Raw genomic sequence first — 19318 nt, forward strand, 5'->3', positions numbered from 1 at the left:
GGCCTGAAACACACGGGCAAAAAGCACTGGCTTTGGGCCGATCCAGGGGTATGACGTGCTGATGACGCATGCCCCCAGATCAGCGAGAAGCCATGCTGAGGTCAGCTAACATGGCCCAAACCCAGCTGCAAAAGGGTCCATTGTGGATTGCAGTAGCAGCTGGCCTTGGGACCGCAGCAGCCAGTTCCCGCGGTCCCACACTAATCAGGGATCAATTGTGGCTGTAGATGCCTTTGGCTTCTCCAAGCTGCCGATCTGTTTGACCTCTCTAGGGATTTAATGGGGGGGGATCTTCAGCAGTAACCATTTGCAAAAGACAATTTCTGCAAACATACCAAGACAGACAGTAGCTACTTTTAGCATATGTTTTCAGCACCTTATGAGTATCATACAACTCAGCTACAGCTGAAGTTGTTTTATTAAGAAAATGTTTTCACTGAATACACCCTTGCCTCTTGATGCAATCCAGATATACCAAAGTCACTGAAATCAAAAGACAAGAATGTAACTACATTAAAGTCATGATTTCAATATGGCTTATGGCTGCAGGGTCATTCCTCTATTGGGTTAATCAATATATATAATGCCATATTCAAATTCAGTCAACTGTTTTAATATGTTGAGGCATTCGGTTATCAGGTTTTTAAAAAATATATACATAGTGGAGATGGTACTCATGCAAGTACTATCCACAGCCTCAAACATTTTATTTACTTTATTTACTAAAAGGTTACCTCATATTTATAGCAGCAATTATAAATTAAATTTGCCAGAGCTAGGATGTTAAGTGCTATTATTGTACAATCCAGTTAATAAGATTACTCTAGATTTATAGTTTCCACTGTCTATTGTGTGCTTTCTTTGCTGTCTGCAAAGACTTTAGTGATAGTACCAAAAAATTTTTGTAGAAGTAACAATTTACTATACAGTATTTCTTTTGTATTCATTCAATGACTCTTCTTTGCAAAGCTGGACTGCTCTCAAGAGCTGCAATAAGATCCTTCAATTCTATGAACTAATTACCCATAAAGGACATTCCAAAACAATTAATTTAAGGTTCATGTGAATGCTCACTGAGAAAAGCTGTGTTTATTCCATTTGTAAACTAAGAGAAAAGGGTTATTCAAATATGTTATCTCAGGAAGTACAAAGGGGAAAGAAAAAAAACTAGATGGAAGCTTTAACTGTCCCAGAGCCTGATGTTCTTAGAGGTTTCCAGAGTTTCCCAACATTAGCAGTCCTTAAGTAAAATGTGGAATTGAGCCCTCAGTTCTGTTTTCTGGAAGGGAAAGAACATGCATATTACCAATTTAACTACTTTCAAATACTCGTAAAAACAGCATTAGACACAATATTTTTTTCTTCAAATTTTAAAATGCACACATACAAGTGACATTTAAAAATTAATACTGTACTTAATGAATGCCACTTATGCCATGTGAAGTCGAAAGCTTTCATGGCCAGCATCCATAGTTTTTTGTGGGTTTTTCGGGCTATGGGGCCATGTTCTAGAAGAGTTTCTTCCTGACATTTCACCAGCATCTGAAGATGCCAGCCACAGATGCTGGCAAAACGTCAGGAAGAAACTCTTATAGAACATGGCCACACAGCCCGAAAAACCCACAAAAAACCACTTATGCCATGTTTTCATATTAAAATAAGGCTGCTTCGCAAGTTTCTTCAGCATGATCTATTGCTGAAGTGCCTAGATATTCAAAAGACATACATACGGGCTCCTGAGTGCTAATATATTCCAGTGTCTCTGAAGACACTAAGCCAAGGCCTGAAGAAATTTTCTTCAGCAATTTAGAAAATGCTGAAGAAAATTTCAGCACATGTAATTTTGTTAACAGGCCATTCTGTTTTTAAAAGTATAAACACATTTGTAACAAAAAAAGGTTGAAATGCATCTTAGAAAAGATGTAGGTATTTAACATTAATCACAGTTATGGTCAGGATAGTGGAGGAAGACAATTTAGCAGCAAATTTGATTTAATCCAGAGAATAATCTCAGAGCATAGTAAAACACTGTTGGGATGGAATAACAATGTAAGGATAATATATCTAAACAAAATTCAAAGTAAAAATATATATTTCTGCATGCACCAAATCTTACCTTCTTCTCCTTTGAAGATACACATGTACCAGCCACTGCGCAACAAAGGGCCATAAAATAGCAAAGGCCAAAGTACCAGGAGAAATCTCAAAGGGCCACCAAGCTGGTCTCTAAACACCCCAAATAAATTAATAAACACCAGTCAGTCAGTCAGTCAGTCATATAAATCCAAATGCCAACATACATAAAAGTTAATAAATATTACACATTAAGAACTGCAAATAGTTTTACACTTGTGAGCCCAAGTTATCTAAAATGTGTATTTTATTATAATTTCTCAAGAGTTTTCTTTATATGAAAATACAAGACTGAACTAGCACTGAATTGCACCATCATCTTTGGCTGCTCTGCCACTTGGAACTTGTTATCCTTTGCAAATTATGAATGTTGAGAGAACCACTTTAAGGTAGCAATCCTACACATGCTTACCTGTGAAATTCCATTGAATACGGTTGTCCCTCCATATTCGCTAGGGTTAGGGGAACAAGACTCCCATGAATATGGAAAATCCGCAAATAACAAAAACACTGTTTTTACCTTAGAGGACACCTCTCTAGGAATCTCTAGGTCCTCCAGGGCAACTCTGTGGTCAATGTCCAACATACACAAATGGTCTTTCAGTGCAACCTTTAGCTAAAAGTTGACCACAGAGTTGCACTGGAGGACCTAGACAGTCCTAGAGAGAACATATTAATGAAATCCGTGAATAATCAAATCTGCAAATATCAAAGCCGCAAACATGGAGGGATGACTACATTGACACTTACTTCCAAATAAGCATGTATGAGATTGTTCTCTGTGGCTTTTTAGAGTTTCAACTTTCTTTTCATTAAAAAGAGAAATAGAGAACTGTTAATATTTTTGTTGCATTCAATTATGCCAGTAGCTTAATTGAGTTCTTGAATACTTTGTATAGAATATTTGGAATTAACCAGGGTAAAGAAGAAAAACACACACAGTTTATTTTAGCAGAAGCTTAAAACAGGATTTAATATGTTATTTTATGAAATAATTCTCTAAATATTATACCAAAAAAAATTATCATGACCTTAAATTCTAAGAATAGCCTACCTTTAAAGTCCACCATTCTAAAAAATTAACTTTTTGGTCTTCATTTACAAGTAGATAGAATTTTACCTTAACAGATGAAACTGGCTGATCACTTGAAGGGAGGGATCCGGTTCTTGCCTGCAATACAAACAAAGTTTAACAAAAAATTAAATGAGCTATTTAAAATGTAGACTCATGGCTTTATATTATGTATATAGTATGATTTCTGAGACATTGAAAAAGTATAAAAAAATTTCCTCACATTAATTAACAATATGACATGTAACAATTCAGCTTAAACCTTCTGCCACCTTCCACCTTTGTTGCCCTTCTTATATGTCTTCAGACCTCTACATCACAACATTTTATGGCTAATTCCTGTTAGCAAACCCCGTTCACACAGTGGGTCTCCTCCAGCTGGGAAGAACACTTGGGTTTACTGTTTATTACTATTTCCAGAAATGTTCTTCCATGGTTCAGTGAATTCCTAACTGGTCTCAACTTTTGAAATATTTCCAATTGCATTAAAATACAGCAATTATGGAAATTTCACATATGACTTAGCCTATGTATAGATTATTTCCCTTTATGAAAAAAAAGTGGGATGTAAAATCTGATGACTTACATAGTCCCCCTTTGAATTGGGGCAATTAATCCTTCTAACATACACTTCAGAAATCATCTGTACTCTTGGCCCTCTTTACGCACAGATTCTGCAACCATGCATTCAACCATTTTTCAAAATTCCAAACAGCAAATCTTGATTTTGCCATTTTATATAATTTTCTATTCATTGTACATAATAGGAATTGAGTATCCACAGGTTTTGCTATTCCGGGGGGGGGGGGGGGCTCTCCTGGAAACAAACCCAAGCAAATACCGAAGGCCCACTGTATTCATATAAACAAATTCCACCAAAAAAGCCCAAACCCTCTAATACATGTTCTAATCAAACAAGCTTTTAAAAAAATAAAGATTCATTTTAATAATATATTAAGCTGCCATTATTCATCTAGTTCATGTATTATTTATGATGAACTGCATAGCTCCTTAAGGCTTCATGCTGGCATTATTCCCAGTCCTATATCACGGATTCATCCTTCTGTATGCAACATCTACTCTAGTACTGAGGTATGGCCGCTCCTCCTCCTAGAATATTAATGTAGGATGTTTTACCTGTGAAGTCGTCAGTGTCTCAAGTGCATGTAGCCTCTGTAGGACATTTTGCATATCTTCCTGTAATCGTATGAGTACTATTGCGATTTGTTCATTGAGGCTGCTCCTTGGCCCCCTGTCTGAACCCCACCGTTCTCCATCTCCTCCACTGCCCATCTGTCCACCCTGGGCACCATCACCCAAAGGGGGCATTCTATGTCCTAAGTGAAAGAGGAGAAATAAAACTCCCTTAGAAATAAAAATGTATTTTACATAAACATTACAGTGTGCAATCACAGACTCAGAGTTACAGAAAATGTAAAAAAGCTTTATCTAGCCAGGAAGAGGCAACAAAGCAAACATTCCAACAGTACCTCGGCCTCTTCTGATTCCATAGAAGTCAACTTTTTCACCACTCTTTTTTTCTTTGTGAGGGCCTCCATCACTTGTCTTGCCATCTTCACCACCACACTTAACTTCACCTTTTCCTTCAAATGCAGCTTCCTTTATACCTTCTACCTTGTAGTTTCCAAGGTCCAGAAAACCAGATGTTTCTAGCAGACTTTGATCTACTTCTGAGAAATGGAATGGATGTTTTGAAAATTCTTTTGCTGATGTATTGATATCCAATATCTACAAATTAAAAGAAACATCTATGATATTTGGTACCAATAAGTTACTGGTAAAAACTAGTGTTCCTTCCCAAACCCTCCACCATATATGGGATATCAAATATATAGCCTATAGACAGTGTGGGGACGTAGTGGTTTGACTGTTGGACTATGACTCTGGAGGCTAGGGTTCAAATTCCTGGTCGGCCTTGTAATCAGTGGTCGGCCACTGGATGCAATTGGGCAGAAACTTGCCAAGAAAACCCCGTGATAGGGTTTAGGGTTGCCATAAGTTGGAAACGACTTGAAGGGACATCGCACCTTTGAGACTAAGGTCCAAAACACACTGAAGAAATAGTCCAGTTTGAGAGCCCTGGCTCAATGCTGAGGAATTCTGGGAAGTATAATTTTGTGAGGTGATTTAGATTGTAAGCCCTGAGGGCAGGAAAATGTCTTATTAACTATTATATGTAAGCCGCTCTGAGAGCCTTTCTGGCTGAAGAGCGGGGTATAAATACAGTAAATAAATAAATGAATAAATAACTTGCTCTTTGACTTGTTACTGCCCAGTTGCCACCTGCAGAATTACTGGGGAGCCAGCATTAGAAAAGGCTTGGTAATAACTCCACCATTAATAAATGAGATGTGAGCTGAACAAAGTATACCATATCTGGTTCATAATAGTATGGACAAATTATTTGCATTAGAATGACAGCAGGGGAAGAAAAGCTAAACTTCATCTTTATCATGATCATCATTAGTATCCCTCTTTCCCCAAAAAATTGGGATTCAAAAGACTCATATTTTAAAACAGTACAATTAAAAACATACAAAAAGAAAGCACTACCATATTAAAACAATTCACATTTCAGTAAAATAATAAAATACAATTTAAAATATTTTTAAAAATCATTTAAAACAGTTCACTTAAAACAATATAGCATTTTTTTTAAAAAGCCAGAGTTCAGAGTCTAGGGGCAGTTACTAAGAAGGCCCTCTCTCACTTCCCCACCAATGCAATCCCTGAAATCATAAGTTTTCCCAGACAGTGATTAAAAGTGCATGTTAAATGCAAAGACACATGTTTTGGCTGTGAACAGCTATTTTTATGCCACAGCAAAATCTATTTTTGAAACTGATTTCATCTGTCTGCTGTTCAGCATGAGAGCATTGTTGTTCAAGGAAGTAAGTCCTTATATAGATCAGAGTTCAAATTCTCGGTCGGCTATGGAAACTCACTGGATGACTTTGGGCAAACCTCTCTCAGCTTCAGAAAAGCAAAATTAAACCACTTCTGAACAAATTTTGCCAAGAAAATCCTGTGATAGGTTTACCTTAAAGTCACTTTAAATCAGAAACAACTTGAAGGCACACAACAACAAGAAGCTCTTAGTCCCAGAAGTTTAATGATTCTTTACTGTGGTCAATATGTTATTTTTTCCATGTAATTTAAAAAGTGCCACAAACTCTACCTCTTCTTGGCCAAACTGCTCCATAGAGTCACAGTATACTTCACTATCTGAATCACTAGTCAAATGTTGAATTCCAGGGACCTCTTCAGTAGTATCTTCCTTGATGTCATTACCTATAGGTACATAAATAACCAGTTAAGTACAAGTTGGGCAGTTTGGGCAAGAAAAAAGCAGTGACTCAAAAATAAAGTATATTTCACATAGCAATATGTTGGAATGTGGTGGCTTAGTGGTTAAGACGCTAATTCTAATGATTGGAAGGTCAGAAGGTTGGCAGTTCAAGGCGCAAGTGCCGCATGATGGGGTGAGCTCCCATCACTAGTCTGTTTCTGCCAACCTAGCAGTTTGAAAGCATGCAAATGCAAGTAAATAAGTACCACTTCAGTGGGAAGGTAACAGCGTTTGGTGCGGTCAGTTACAACTAGACATTCATATCAAGGGACTGCATTTACCTTTAATATTTCATCACAAACTAAAAACTGAGCAAATAATGAGACTGTTGTTTTTTTAACTTAGTGGTCTTTTTTTAAATCTAATTAGGTTGGGATTAGCCCTTCACTGTTGAGCATCCACTGACAATGAAGCAATATTATTACATATTTAATATAATTTTTTTCCCTATAATTTTGAACAAAAAGGTTAATGGACTGGGCTCAGAAATCTGTGGATTTTGAAATCAGAGGTGTCACCATGTAATTTTGGGAGATCTGCTCCATTTTGTACCACAATAGTTATGCTAATTAGCAAAGTTTACTGATTCTACAAGGAACTGAAAGGGTTGTCATGGGGAGGAGGGGTGGAAGAGGGGCCAGGAACAGCCCACTTATGCACACATCTGTCAGGGTCCAAACAATAATGTACAGAAGGACATCAAACAATTGCAGCATTTGTATATCTGGTGTATATACATGCAGATGCTTGAGGGAACCCCTTTTTATACATATGCCTGCTTGAAAATTGAGCTCTATCGGAGGGGCTCTCCTCTTTCTCTGACCAGCAGGGGAAATACAGTGTGGGAGAACATGGGAGAGGGCCTTCTCTACAGTGACAGTTGTCTAATGCCCTCCCCTCTGATGCCCAATTGTCGCCAACAGTGGGATCTTTTGGGCACCAAGTCAAAATCTGACTTTTTATTAATGGGTACCTGGTTTCATTTAGCATGTACATGTCTTATGGTTGTACTATTTTAAATGGTTCTAGCTGGTTTTAAATCAACTGGTTTTAACTGATAAACTATTTAATATATTCTTCATCTTTTTATGGTTTTGTTATTATTTATTGTTTTAAATTGATTTTATTGTAAGCCTCCCTGAGATCTTTGGCTATAGGGTGGGAAGTAAGTATTTATACATACAGGATAGCCATTCCAATAATTTTTGGTGGTCATGAGGAGTACACAAGAAGCACTTGCCCCCCCTCCTCACAGACACACGTTTCATATTCTGATTCCTTACAGCAGAGTTGGGCAAAGTACATCCTTTGGGGACCATGTGGACCCCCAAGGTGTTTTTGTGATCTCTGAACATTGCTTTTTCTGCTCCTCCCCTGCAAAAGCAATTTACAATTTTTCACCACCACCATGCACAACAAATATGAACAAAATATGAACAGGACAAAATATGAAATCCTAGATACACACAGAGTTAGTATCAAGCAATCACAGCTGAATTTTTATATCTCTGAGTTTGGCAAAAATTGGGAGCAGTCCTTTAAACTTTCTGAGGCAAATTTAGATAATGAAGAGAGTACCTTGAGGAGGAGAACCAAAATTAGATTTGAGAGGTAATTCCAGACGTTTCTCTTTCTTCTTTATCTCTTCATCCATATTTACACCATTCAGAGCAGATTTAGTTTGTATGCCATTCTGCATATTAACATCAGGCACCTCACAGCAGCCATTGGCAAGAACGCTGTCCAGCTCCTTATCAATTGTGGAATCCTGTTCCACACTCTCACCGTCTGTAAAATCAAAAGACTACAAATTTTACAAGAAAAACGCACTGCAGAATATGCTACTTTTTTATCACTGTAGTTTTGATTTTTCCATAAGTATGTTTAATACTTAATTCAGAAATACTACCTTGAAACCCATATTGGGAGAAAGGCAAAATATAAGATACAGTAATAAAATACATATTAAAGGCTCTGGATTTTGTATTTCAACTTAGTTTTTTTCTTTAAAAATATCAACTTTAAATACAAACTGAAATGTTCATACTATATAGGCGAATACATTATTTGAACTATCCCCTGGAAAAGAACCACTGGCAATAATAATGTATACAATTACTAGGAGTTCTCAAAAATATTAAACTGTAGAATAAGGTTTTGTCTCAGCACAGTGTTACCATCACCACCATTGAGCTCAGTACACGTGCATTTGTGCATTGTTAAGGTACACAAGATATCTCTCTTTTTTGTTGACAAGAATAAGAGGCTTACAAAAACAACCTGGAGTACTTCATCTTTTTATTATCAAGAAAGATGGCTGAAGTCTCATAGCTGATTGCTGCTTGAGCAGTCTACAGGTGCAACTATACTGTAGGAATAATGCCATTTGACACCACTTTACATGATGTAGCTCCATCCTACGAAATCCCGAGATCTGTAGTTTCAATAGGTCTTTAGCTTGCTCTGCCAGAGTGTTAATGCCTCACAAAATTACAAATCCCAGCATTCCATAGGATGGAACAATGACAGTTAAAGTGGTGTCAACCTACATTATTTCTACAATGTAGATGGATCTCAAATCAGAAAATGGAGAACTTGAATTATAAAGTAACAGCCAAAAAACAACCACATCTGTAAAAAGTAGAGGCTATTCCAAAATCTATACCTTTTCCAATCTCTTGTAATTCTATTATTTCATCTTGATGTGGTTCTTCCTCTGATTCTGCTCCACTGTCACTGCTTTCAGATTTGCCATTTACAGTTGGCATAGATGTTATGGCATTTCCGTGACCTAAGAATAAGTTTTGAGAAAAATAATATTTACTATAGAAATCAAACCTTTAAAATCATTGAGTAGATATTGTATACTAATTCCACATTTTATATTGTAATACTGTATATTGTATAATACAGAGAGTATGTTTTTTGTTGTGTGCCTTCAATCATTTCCAGTTTATGGTGATCCTAAGGCAAATCTATCATGGGGTTTTCTTGGCAAGATTTGTTCAGAGAGGGTTTGCCTTTGTCTCCGTTTGAGGCTGAGAGAATGTGATTTGTTCAAGATCACCCAGTGGGTTTAGTCCAACACTCTAACCACTGCACTGCTCTGGCTCTCACATAGAGTATATATAATACAAAATATGTATCCCAAATTACACAATATACAAAATATATATACATTCTATGCTGTATAATATAGTATATTATATCTAATATAATATACTGTAATATTATAAAATATAACTAACATTAAAATAATAAAGAAAAATCTTCCTCTGTGTTTCTCCTAAACTTAACTTTCTCTGCTGTACCTAAGGATACAGAACATCTGCACAAACAGTTTTCTTACAATGGCTTGAAAGTAGACTATGACTTTTTCCCTTACTAACAGTGAATAGTTGAAAATGGAGAATAGTAGACTTCATGCTGCTAAACTCTCAAGGCAATTACATGTCAATTCTATCCACAAAATCAAAATGCTAAAAACATCAATGAATTTAGTCAATTTAGCTACCAGAAAGAACATATACACATCTCAAAATGCAATGTAATATACTGAAAATCAGGCTTCCAATTAAATCATTCTATGGAGCCCTGGTGGTGTAGTGGGTAAATGCCTGTACTGCAGCCATTCACTCAAGACCACAAGGTTGCGAGTTCAAGACCAGCAAAAGGGCCCAAGCTCGACTCAGGCTTGCATCCTTCCGAGGTCGCTAAAATAAATACCCAGACTGTTGGGGGCAAATTAGCTTACTTGCTAATTAACTTACTTGCTGTTCACCGCTATGATCTTTGGAACAGTGGTATATAAATAAAACAAATTATTAAAAAACAAAAACAAATTATAACCAGACAAATAACTATGGATTTATAAGGGCAAACACAGGTGAAACACAATGTTATTTTCTTGGAATTACCTTTACATCAAAGTGTATAACATCTCAAATGTTGATAAGGCTGTTTTTTTATAAGACTCTCTCAGTCTTAGAGGATGGCAATGGCAAACCTCATCTGAACAAATCTTGCCAAGAAAACCCCATGATAGGTGCACAATACACACACATCAGAAAGCACTGGTACCACAACAAACTACAATTGCAGAATTCCATAGCAATGAACCATGGCAGTTAAAGTGGTGTTAAACTGCATTATTTCTGCAGTGTGGATGCAGCCTAAGAAAACCTAGGTGTGCACTCCTTGGGGTGGTTTTGACTTTAAAATTAATTAATTAATTAATTAAAATGTGCCTATAGCCTTCACACACTAGATGGCAGACTTTATTAACCTTCTCTAACCAGCAAAAAGAAAGCTGCACTTGGACCTGGGATAGGTGCATCCCCAACGTGGTTCTCAACAGCCTCTGTCTACAGGGCTCCTGAATTCTTCAAACTGTTACAGAGAACAAACTTTCTACTGTCTGATAAGAAAGAAGAGGGTGAAAAGTGATGGTAGGCTCAATAAATAGTGGAGAAAGAGAAAGACCACCGAGAGTCTGAGTGAGAGAACAGAAACAACAGAGCAAAACGAGTACACGGGATGCCGCCATTATTGAGCCTCCGGCACCTATTACAGTTAGAGACTGTGCGGTTGCCGCCCAGTCCCTAACCCTAAAATCGGTGTCAGCACAGTGCTTTTGCGCAGTCTGTACCGCGCCATAATTATCTTACAGAAAGTCTACTAGTGTTAGAAACCTGGTCAAATCTCCAGCAAATAAGAAGCTATTCTGATGATGTCATAAGAGGATTTGAAGTATTAAAATAAACAGCAGCACCATTCAGGAGGTAGGGAAATGTGGGGAGTGTTTCTCCAAATAGTTAACATTCAGATAGTAAGCACTAAGTATCACATTAAGCTTCACAGTAAACTTTAATATACTAAATTTGATACTGAAAGGTTATTTTTTGTACACACCCAAAATAGCAGTATGCTAGGGTAGGGGGATGTTTGAAGCTAAGTAAATGAAAATATGTTATTTTAACAGTTTTTCAGTGTTTAAACTGATTTTATGCACATAATAGGATCAAAAATTTTGCTTAGGCCTATACCAAACTTTTTTTTCTTAGAATGGCTGTATTTCACAAGTCACAAACTGATTTTATACCTAGCCACCTAGTCTCAAATGGAGTTGCCTTCTGACGTGGCAGGGGCAAAATAAGACCTGACGTTTGAGAAAAAAACAAGTCCAAAGTCTCAGGCTCATGGAACTAATATGGCAAACAGGATCAATCCAAATGTAATGACAGCCAGACAGCATGGTACTGTGAGGAAGACTTGGGAAGACTACGGTTCAACCCTCTGTTCAATCATGGAACCCTAGTGGATGACACTGGGCAAGTAACACTCAGCCTTAGAGGAAGGCAATGGCAAACCTCCTTTCAATAAATCTTGAAAAGAAAACTCCATTATAGGTTTGCTTTAGGGTCACCATATAACTTGAAGGCACACAACGACTAATATGTTGATAATGAGTTTAATTAATTTGTTATAACTGTATCCCTATTTTGAAGGAAAACTTGTAAATAATCTGCTTGATTAAGAAATATATCAACTAGGAGACAGAATGCAAACAGTTCTTTTCTCTGCCATGAAGTTCTGGCACATGGCATTGTTTTGCATGCAAATCTTGTTCTGTCCCTCCACTGCTCTTGAAATTGGAGGCAAAGAAAATTCTCATCATATTTTCGGAACATTTTTTAAAAAAAGCACTGCTTCATCGTGCTTGTTGTTGCTGCATGCCTTCAAATTGTTCCTGACTTTTAGCGACCCTGTTGTAGCATTTTCTTGGGAAGATTAGTTCAGAGGAGGTTTGCCATTGCCTTCCTCTGAGGCTGAGAGCATGTGACTTGCCCCAGGTCACCCAGCGGTTTCATGGCCGAGCTGGGAAACAAACTCTGGTCTTCAGAGAGGGTGTTCTCACTTAAGATTTGAAACGATTTAAAATACGTTTTTAATAGATCCGATTCAAAATAACCCTGGTCTTATCCCGCGTTCCGAATCGCTTTTATTCTTCGTTCCCATCTGGTTTTTTAAATCGAAGTTTTTACCTGCAAGCGTTCCTACTTGGCATGAATTCGGTGTTTAAATAAATCGATTCTTCTCCTCCATACCTTATTTGGAGCTGTCAATCAATAGTACGTCAGAATGACGTAACGTTAATCCGGAATATTTGGAAGCGATTTATCTTTTGGCATCGTTTCCATTTCATTGACAGCCAGGGAGAATCCCTTCAGAGAGCACAGAGATCAATGGGAGAGGCTTCTGGCAAAGCGAAGCTCTTTCCAGAGGAACTATGGGATAGGTTTTGGAGGGCAGCATCCTGTCTCCCAAGACAGCCAGGGAGAATCCCTTCAGAGAGCACAGAGATCAATGCGAGAGGCTTCTGGCAAAGCGAATTAGAGGAACCCAAGCTCTTTCCAGAGGAACTATGGGAGAATCCATTCAGAGAGCACAGAGATCAATGAAGGAGGCTGCTGGAAAAGCAGGGAGGGAGCACTCTTCCCAAAGATTCTCTTTCCAGGGTTGGAGGAGAAAGCAGATTCCATTTGAGAAAGGGAGAGAGAAAGGCTCTATTCCTCCCCCCCATTGATTAGAGCCCTTCCCTGCCTCTCCTCCGTTAGAAATGGGCTCTCCCCGCACAGAGGGGAGGTTGGAATCCACCGGGGGAAGCCTTGAGCAGCCGGGACTTCAGGTGTTTAAAGCGCTGAAGAGATTAAGCGCCTGTAAACCATTAAATAAAAAATAAAAATAATCCTTATCTCTTATTGAAAGACCACAGAGGACAAAAAAAGGGGTGAGGGAAGCAAAAATGGCGACAGCCAGACGGATGGGGACAGAAAGGGCAACTCCCCCAAGGACAGCCCCATCGCACTCCGCTCCTCCCATTCATCTAACGCGATTTCAAAGGCTGTCGTTCCTATTTAAATGCTCCGGTTCCTAACTCGAATCAATGGAAAAACGTAGGTCGGACCCTAATGTTTTTTTAACACGCGTTAAATGAGGAAAACTCGATTCAAAATTTTATCCCGCTCTACAATTCGATTTGTAGTGGGGACGATTGCGGGTTGCTCTAGAACCGTTCTAGGTTTAAATCGGATCCTAATAGGAACGCCACTCCTTGGATTCGATTCAGAACGGGGTTTCACCTAGTGGGAACATCCCCATTGTTGAAGTTGAACACTCAAACCACTACACCACACTGACTATTGTACTACTGTGAACTGGAAGCAAGTTGCTCAGTGTACTTTCCCAAGAAAAATGTTGCATTTATCAGATAAAGCCCAGAAACTGAAATTCTTTTCCTTCAAGCTCCTCAAACCTCCAAACAAAAGTAAACTAATCCTGCTGTCTGAACCCAGCAAATGGGTCAACATGCTTCTTCTACTGACTTTAAAGCTATATTCTTCTTTTGAATTATTTGTATGCACCTGAAAATTTGCCATCTATTGATAAGAGGGAGTTCATACATAGAGAAAAAAAATTGCTTTGAAAGTAAATGTAAAGTAAATCCAGTACTCAAATTAAGCTGTGTGGAAAAATATCTACAAAAAGGAAATTTCGTAATCTCCTACCAACCATATAATCAACCACAGATACTTGCTTTTTAGAGGCTAAAGATCATAGTCTAAAACCGAAAACTGGACGTAGCATGTCATACATCTACACTATGTAAGTGAACTGGAATAACTTGTTTCAGCTAATAGCCCTTTTAAAAATGTAACATAGTAATTACGTTCTGGCAACGCGTGTTAAGAAGCTTTTGCATTTCAACACACTTCTTAGGTTGATTGTCAACACTTACTTAAAATGTTAACTTGGTAAAAAGAATTGTACAGCTTTTATTCAAGGGAAGGGGGGGAAATTTTCTGATATTAGCATAATCTAATCTAAATAAAACTGTGCACAAAAGTTCCTTTTCTTGGAACAATCAAAACTCTTTTCTTCTATGGTCTAAAATATGGATCTCCTCCCTAAATGCTACAGTTTCACTGAAACAGAAATTTCCCCCACAACTATTGCTGCAGCTAAGATTGTTGAGGGTTTTATAAAGATTGTTATATAACTGTCATGGGCACCTAGTGAATTTGTCTTACAACAATAATAAGAACAGAGACCTCTGGGGGCTCATGCCAACAGGTATTTCCTTGTTGCTTTATTTTCTTGCTTTTTTGTTATCTTTCCAGTGAACAGGATAACATAACATTAGCAGTCATTGAAAGACATAACCATTTTAGCCTGGAAAATCAGTATGCAAAGGGAATTTTGTACCACCTTTCCGTTTGTCTCAAAGGTTTTACAAGTTCCCTTTATATACTGATAAGCAGTCATGTAGCTTTTATGATCACACTAGAGACAAAACTAGCAAATCAATTTCATTAAATGCCAGACATTCAAATATAAAATGGATGGAACTGCAGAAGAAAGAGTCTATGTCAAGTGAAAAGGAGTCACAGGGATCTGTGTTTGAAAATACTTTCTATGCCCTGGGTCATTCTCCAAAGTCCTCTCCTCCATCTAGACCCCCAACTGGTATCCTGCCATCCTTAATATAAAGGAGTGTGCCCCCTCACCATTAATTCTGCAGCACTGCTAATTATTTTTGCAGTACTTTTGTTTTTTGTAGCCAGCACTGAAAGCACCAGCAGAGTTCTCCAGGCAAAAGTGAAACTTGTTTGTTTTTCCCTAGCTCAAAGTACTTAGTAAAAGCAGTAAATATCCAAAGAGCAATCTAATCTCAGCACCCTTTTCATCCTGGCACCTAGTGAAAATGCTTAGTTCTCCCACTTTTAAGATTGTTCCTAGGACTGACAGCAGCATGCCTTCAAGGAACACACTGCAGGGAATTAATTTTGGCCAGGTGAGGATTCAGCCTTCCTCACTCGCATGCTGTTTTTGCTCCTCAATTCTCATATACTAAGACAGGGCTTACTTTTTTCTGTCTCCAATGGCACATGCACCTGGGCCACACACACAGGGGCCACCCCATTTGAGCCTATGAGGCTTGAATATGCGTGAGCCTCCATTTGTGTGGGGGGTCCAGAACGGATCCCCAGTGAAAACAAAGAGCCAACTGTACTTTAGTTGGGACTAATGTTGGATTTGGCCCATTAACCTTTCTGGACTAAATACTTTACACAGAAATTTTACTGAGTGATATTAAATTTTCATGTATAGATTTAAAAACAACAATACTAGATTTACACAATAAGAACTCAACACTGAGTAATAACCGAAGTGCACCAATAAAAATATTTTTAAAGATTTCTAAGGAAAACTGGTGTGTGTGTGTTTTAAAAAGAGCTATTTGTAAACAAAATACCTGATTCAGTAAATCAGTCTCCTGAGATTCCAAATGTTGTCATTAACTTGTTCTAACAGTGGCACATAAATTTTACCCATTGCATAAGAAAAAAGTTTGTTAATAGACAATGTTCAACATACATTCCACATTTTACATGAACTATATACACAAAATTTTAGTATTAATGTTTCCCCTCAGCTGCAGTTTGCTGTAACCATAATAAAGCAAGTTAATATTTACGTGTTCTGCAGTGGGAGTGTGGAGTTCAGTTTAAAATAGTACTTACACAATAACCTAGGGATATTGTGGTTTGCTTGTCTAGAATGAGCCCTTTAATCGATGTTTGTATACTATGCCATGTAAGAGTAGGCTAATCAATGACCTAGATCTGGAGCTAATGTTACTCTTTGTTACTCAGTGTTAGTATGCAGATCATGGCATGCTCAACTTTAACACACACTATTTTAGTTTTTTTCAGCACTGCTTATATGTACAGCCCTCTCAAAGCACTAGCAAAAAATGTCATCTCATCCTGCTTTTTCAAAAGATGGGACAAAATACTGTATCCAAATTAGTTTCTAAGATTTACACCCGGTGAACACAGCCGTCCTTCACAGTTGTTACAGTGCATGTTACAAATAAAAACAGAGCATTCAAAGCTCACTTGCTAATCTGTAATTTGAGTAGTTCACAGTTGCTTTTTTAGAAAGAACTTCAAAATAGATTTCAAAAGTATTTTGTTTCACAACATGACTGCACCCCTGCTCTCTTTTAAAGATCACTCCAAAGTAAGATGAACACTGCAGGTGTAAAAACATGTTGCAACACTTGAACAGATAATTTATTAAATTTATGCCTACTCTGTCTCTCAAAAATGGACTATTAAACAACTAGAACTCACTGCTCCACAGATTTTCATTTAATGGAGATCTGAGATTTAAATTTAATATACAAATTTAGTTTTAATTAAAAAAATTGCAGGATTGTGAAACTCTTTACATTACAGATGTTATTAGATTCAAAAATGGAAATTATAGTTTCCATATTTGGAAATTGAAGCCTTTGACTTCACTATGGAAACTGTAGTTCAGCATCTGAAAGGACAGAGTTTAACACCACTGATGAAGTATGTAAAAGACTCCCATCGTCCATGCAATCCATAATGCATATTCAAAGCATTAAAATAAATTAGTCCCAGAGCAAATAAAACCTGCACACTCCTCAGAAAGCAAAAGTACTAAATTCAGACTATCATACTTTTGGCATAGCATGTAATGACATGACATAAGGGAAAATGTAATAATGACCTAATCAGGGCAACTGACAACCAGAACTCTTTGGAATCTTCCATTCACAGGGTCACTGTAAGTCAAACTTAACCTCATGGCAAACAAGGACAACAACAAAAGTTGGGGAGAAGAGGTTATGATAGTCTTTTAATAATACACATGAAATAACTGAATGTAGCAACCCAGTGCTTTAACAGATTTGCATGAAAATTATAATATGTCACAACAATAGAAGGAGATGCATTTGTGCAAGAGTTTTCCCACTCCTGCCTTTTAGATATTGACATTGCAGCCTTATATGTCTCTACTTAAAAGCCCCATTGAGGTTGATGTGCCTTACTCCCACACAGGTGTGTACTGCTGCCTTGATATGTAATAAAACATCATCCCAGTTTTGAAATTGTGGTTTAATGTAACCTGCATAGTACATAAAATATAAATATGAGTTTTATATCCCAACCTGATATTATGTCAGATCCTCTCTTCTTTTTATCCTCTACAATTTCATAAAATGGACCTAAGACGTGTAGTAGTTCTTCAACTTTATCTGTCATTGGCATAGTTTCAAGAATCTATAAGAAAAGAAAATGTTTATGAACAGCACATGTCAGATAATGACAGATTTGAAGAAGAAGAGATCCTCTACATCATTCTCTGGAAACAGAACAAAATGTCCCTAAGTGGAACATCCAATTCAGCACTAAGGAGACATCTGAAGCCCAGGAGAAGCCTTTTATCCAACAGGAAGTGAATTGAAAGTTGACTGTGGGTTATTTCCTACTGGAAAAGGTCACTCTGAGTCCTAAGGTGACCCACAATGACCAAAGCATGGAGAAATTCCCTCACACACACACCCCAGAGGGCATTAGAGGGCAAACTTTTTTTCAGGGGGCCAGTCCTGCGAGGCCAAACCCCCCATCATTGCAAACCCCACTCTAATTTCACAACCTCCCTTCATGGTTAGATATATGTGGCATAATTTCAGAATCAAATTTTTAAAATGTTATGAAACTGCAGTCTTATGTGTGTCTACTAGATAGCACCTTGCTATTACAGTATAAGATTTTCCTAAGATATTAATCTAGTGGTTCCCAAACATTTTACCTTTCTGAGCCTCATTACATCTATATGCAGAGAATGCATCCCCTCAATTAGGTGCAGTTGGCTGGATAGTACATATGGATAAAAATATTTTGTTTGTTTAGTGTGCATATTTTCATTTGCACATGCATATATATTAATATTTTAACATTTTTAAAGGAAATAACATTTAAATTAGAAGACTTTTATTTAAGTAAATTCAATATTTAACTCAACAAATGGGCAACTTTTACACATAAAAACATTTGGAAAGAGGAAGAGGCAAGGGAATCAGGGTCTCCAAGTCTCATGCTCCCTTGAGTAACTTTCCTGTGCCTCCTGGGTGTCCCACCCCACCATACAAGAAACAGAGTTTTAATCAATTTCATTTGCATAAAATGACAGAATGCCACTATCATAAAACTCTTGCTATGTCTTCAAGGAGCTTGGGGTGGCATATCAGGATTCCTTACTGCAATGGTCTATCCAAACTCCACTAATCTAGAAGAGAAACCCTGTAAGTGTAGTAGAATTAATGAGCATAAGCAAAGGTTTATTCATTCCTTAGTTATCATCCAAATTATATCCCATCCTTTCTCATAGGAGCTCAAGACAGCTAACAATCTACTCAAAAACACAGAGTGTAAATTTCATGTGTGTCTACTGAAATAAAATATAATCGTGCTATTAAGATCTGATCCTACACATTTTAACAGATGTTGTACTAAATTTTTGGAAGGATTTACTGCCAAATACATCTATGCAATGTCTGAGGCAAAACTAAATTTCCTAGAGCCCAAAGTTATTCCTTCCATTAGGTGCAGGGATGATCAAGCCATGTCTTAGGGCCTTTTCCTATCATGTCCTTCCTCTATTTACATCTCCACTTCAAAAAGAGTAGACACACAATTCTCAGTCCCACAATTCAGAGAATTCAGAGAATTTAAATAAATCTAGAAGCAAATAGCCCTTGGATACACTCATTTGCCAACTCTCATACTGCTATCTACTATGCTTTAAAAACAAAGGCAGTATTGCCAGATATTCATCTTGCTTAAGTTCAATTTGTGCCAAGA

The 19318-nt window shown here is 37.5% G+C and overlaps 1 protein-coding gene across 3 annotated transcripts in view; it reads right to left on the minus strand.

Moving 5' to 3' along the window:
- Nucleotides 1–1063: 1063 nt before the first annotated feature.
- Nucleotides 1064–19318, minus strand: part of ACBD5 (acyl-CoA binding domain containing 5) — a 30117-nt gene continuing 11862 nt past the window's right edge. For 2 of the 3 annotated variants that reach the window (XM_042472415.1, XM_042472414.1), the window contains 9 exons: nt 17623–17734; nt 9241–9366; nt 8154–8363; nt 6405–6517; nt 4696–4954; nt 4343–4542; nt 3254–3321; nt 2117–2226; nt 1064–1279 (listed from right to left, as the gene is read on the minus strand). In XM_042472415.1, coding sequence (XP_042328349.1) covers nt 1242–1279; nt 2117–2226; nt 3254–3321; nt 4343–4542; nt 4696–4954; nt 6405–6517; nt 8154–8363; nt 9241–9366; nt 17623–17734 — 1236 coding nt within the window. In that variant the 3' untranslated portion in view covers nt 1064–1241. The remainder of the gene's footprint in view (nt 1280–2116; nt 2227–3253; nt 3322–4342; nt 4543–4695; nt 4955–6404; nt 6518–8153; nt 8364–9240; nt 9367–17622; nt 17735–19318) is intronic. The other variant, XM_042472417.1, reaches the window with a different exon arrangement.

Source organism: Sceloporus undulatus, chromosome 6 (genome assembly GCF_019175285.1).
Source record: "Sceloporus undulatus isolate JIND9_A2432 ecotype Alabama chromosome 6, SceUnd_v1.1, whole genome shotgun sequence".
In the NCBI taxonomy this organism is placed as follows: domain Eukaryota; kingdom Metazoa; phylum Chordata; class Lepidosauria; order Squamata; family Phrynosomatidae; genus Sceloporus; species Sceloporus undulatus.